Raw genomic sequence first — 2,152 nt, 5'->3', positions numbered from 1 at the left:
CAGACAACATTCTGCTTTAAGGTTCCTCAAAAGGGACGATAGCAGAATAACTAAAGAATAAAGCTGTACAGAAACTGACACTGGAGACTCCTTCCTTCCATGTGAGCTGTGAACGATCTGTTGCTATAGAAACCATAAGGTATCAGTTCAGATCTCAGCAGCATGAACGAACTCACTAATATTTTATAACACGATCTCCTTCTCTCTTCCTGTCGTGCTCACAGTCTGTAAATACACAGAGAAGTGTTTATCTATAAACAGGTGCAGCGTGCTGTAACACACACACACACACACACACACACACACACACACACACACACACACACACACACACACACACAAATCCTAAGGTGTCCAAACCCTCATTTCTCTCCTTATGAGGACGTTCCTTACCCTTTAGTCATTAATGCAGCTGATTAACACTCTAAGCTCTATAAAGTAAATTCTTCATGGGGACCAGACAAATGTCCCCACAAGCTCAAAACTGTCAGATATAATATATAATCTCACCAAGATATAAACACACACACACACACACACACACACACACACACACACACACACACACACACACACACACAAAACACACAGAGAACTTTTCTTCTTCACATTCTTTCTTTTTTCAGAAGGTGTGTGTTTATATCTGTTTGTATTGTGTGTGTGTGTGTGTGTGTGTGTGTGTGTGTGTGTGTGTGTGTGTGTGTGTGTAGAGTCACACTCACAGTTTCAGCGTGTTGATGTCTTTGTGGTTCTCTGCAGTCAGAGTGTGTGAAGCCTCGTCCCCAGAGCCAATAAAACTCTGACATCCCCCCATAGCAAGAGAGGAGCCTCTCCATGAGACGACGTCTTTCCCTCCTCTTTCTCTCTCTCTCTCTCTCTCTCTCTCTCTCTCTCTCTCTCTCTGTCCTCACAGATTCATGCTCTTACACACTCCCTCACACTTCATTTTTGTCCACAAGTCCACGTCAGGCGTGTTAAGTTCTCCTGTTCGTCTGTGTGATTTCTGCCGTTCTCCACACCCCAGACTGTGCTCTCTCTCTCTCTCTCTCTCTCTCTCTCTCTCTCACACACACACACACACACACACACACACACACACACACACACACACACACACAAACACACACACACTCAAAGCAGACAGACAGGTTCCACAAGTGCTGAGAAAATATTTACACACACACACACACACACACACACACACACACACACACACACACACACACACACACACACACACACATACAAGCCCACCCCCTAACATGGATCTTCCTTTTTTACCCCAGAAGCCCCTCCCTCCTGACGTGTCACTTCTCTCCTCTAGGTGTGCTGTCGTCCTCGGTTCTCCTCCACAGTCTCAGTAAATCCTTCCTGGAAGCCCGGAGCGTCTGGTGCTCAGAACCATGTACAGTTTGCATGTCAGATATTTTGACCTCCTGCCTTCTTTCCTTCTAATTCTGTTATTCTGGGGAAAAAAAATCTGAAGAGCTCAGCATCTACATCTAATCTTACACATTCAGGAAAAAGGTTTTAGTTCCTTGTGAGAACTTTGGAGAACTAAAGGTTTTATTCTTCTTCACTGGTTCTTCTCTGCAGCCACTCTGAGCATTGTTCACAAACAGGGCCTTAAAATCTTCTTTGTTGAAGGTTTTGTTTAGAACCTACAAGGTTTCAAGTAGAATCTCTTGAGAAAAATAGGCTCATCATCCAAGATCCCACAAGCTGTCTTTTCTTCTCTAAGTGTGTGTAGGAGTTTGTGAGCAAAATAAATTCATCTACGTGATTGATATAAGAATAAAGTTCAGAACCTTTAACGGTTTTTCTCTATTTATACATTTGAGGGGAGCACGGTGGCTTAGTGGTTAGCACGTTCGCCTCACACCTCCAGGGTCGGGGGTTCGATTCCCACCTCCACCTTGTGTGTGTGGAGTTTGCATGTTCTCCCCGTGCCTCGGGGGTTTCCTCCGGGTACTCCGGTTTCCTCCCCCGGTCCAAAGACATGCATGGTAGGTTGATTGGCATCTCTGGAAAATTGTCCGTAGTGTGTGAGTGTGTGAGTGAATGAGAGTGTGTGTGTGCCCTGTGATGGGTTGGCACTCCGTCCAGGGTGTATCCTGCCTCGATGCCCGATGACGCCTGAGATAGGCACAGG

General features: G+C 45.5%; 1 protein-coding gene across 1 annotated transcript in view; it reads right to left on the bottom strand.

Moving 5' to 3' along the window:
- LOC113657289 (MOB kinase activator 2) overlaps positions 1-1,114 on the bottom strand; it is an 11,748-nt gene extending 10,634 nt beyond the window's left edge. Inside the window, exon 1 of the mRNA XM_047822825.1 lies at positions 723-1,114. Within this exon, the coding sequence (XP_047678781.1) occupies positions 723-814 (92 nt within the window). The 5' untranslated portion in view covers positions 815-1,114. The remainder of the gene's footprint in view (positions 1-722) is intronic.
- Between the last annotated feature and the right edge of the window lie 1,038 nt (positions 1,115-2,152).

This window comes from Tachysurus fulvidraco, chromosome 13, assembly GCF_022655615.1.
Source record: "Tachysurus fulvidraco isolate hzauxx_2018 chromosome 13, HZAU_PFXX_2.0, whole genome shotgun sequence".
Lineage (NCBI taxonomy): Eukaryota > Metazoa > Chordata > Actinopteri > Siluriformes > Bagridae > Tachysurus > Tachysurus fulvidraco.
Note: the sequence above shows the minus strand (reverse complement) of the source record. Positions and strands in the feature narration are given on the sequence as shown.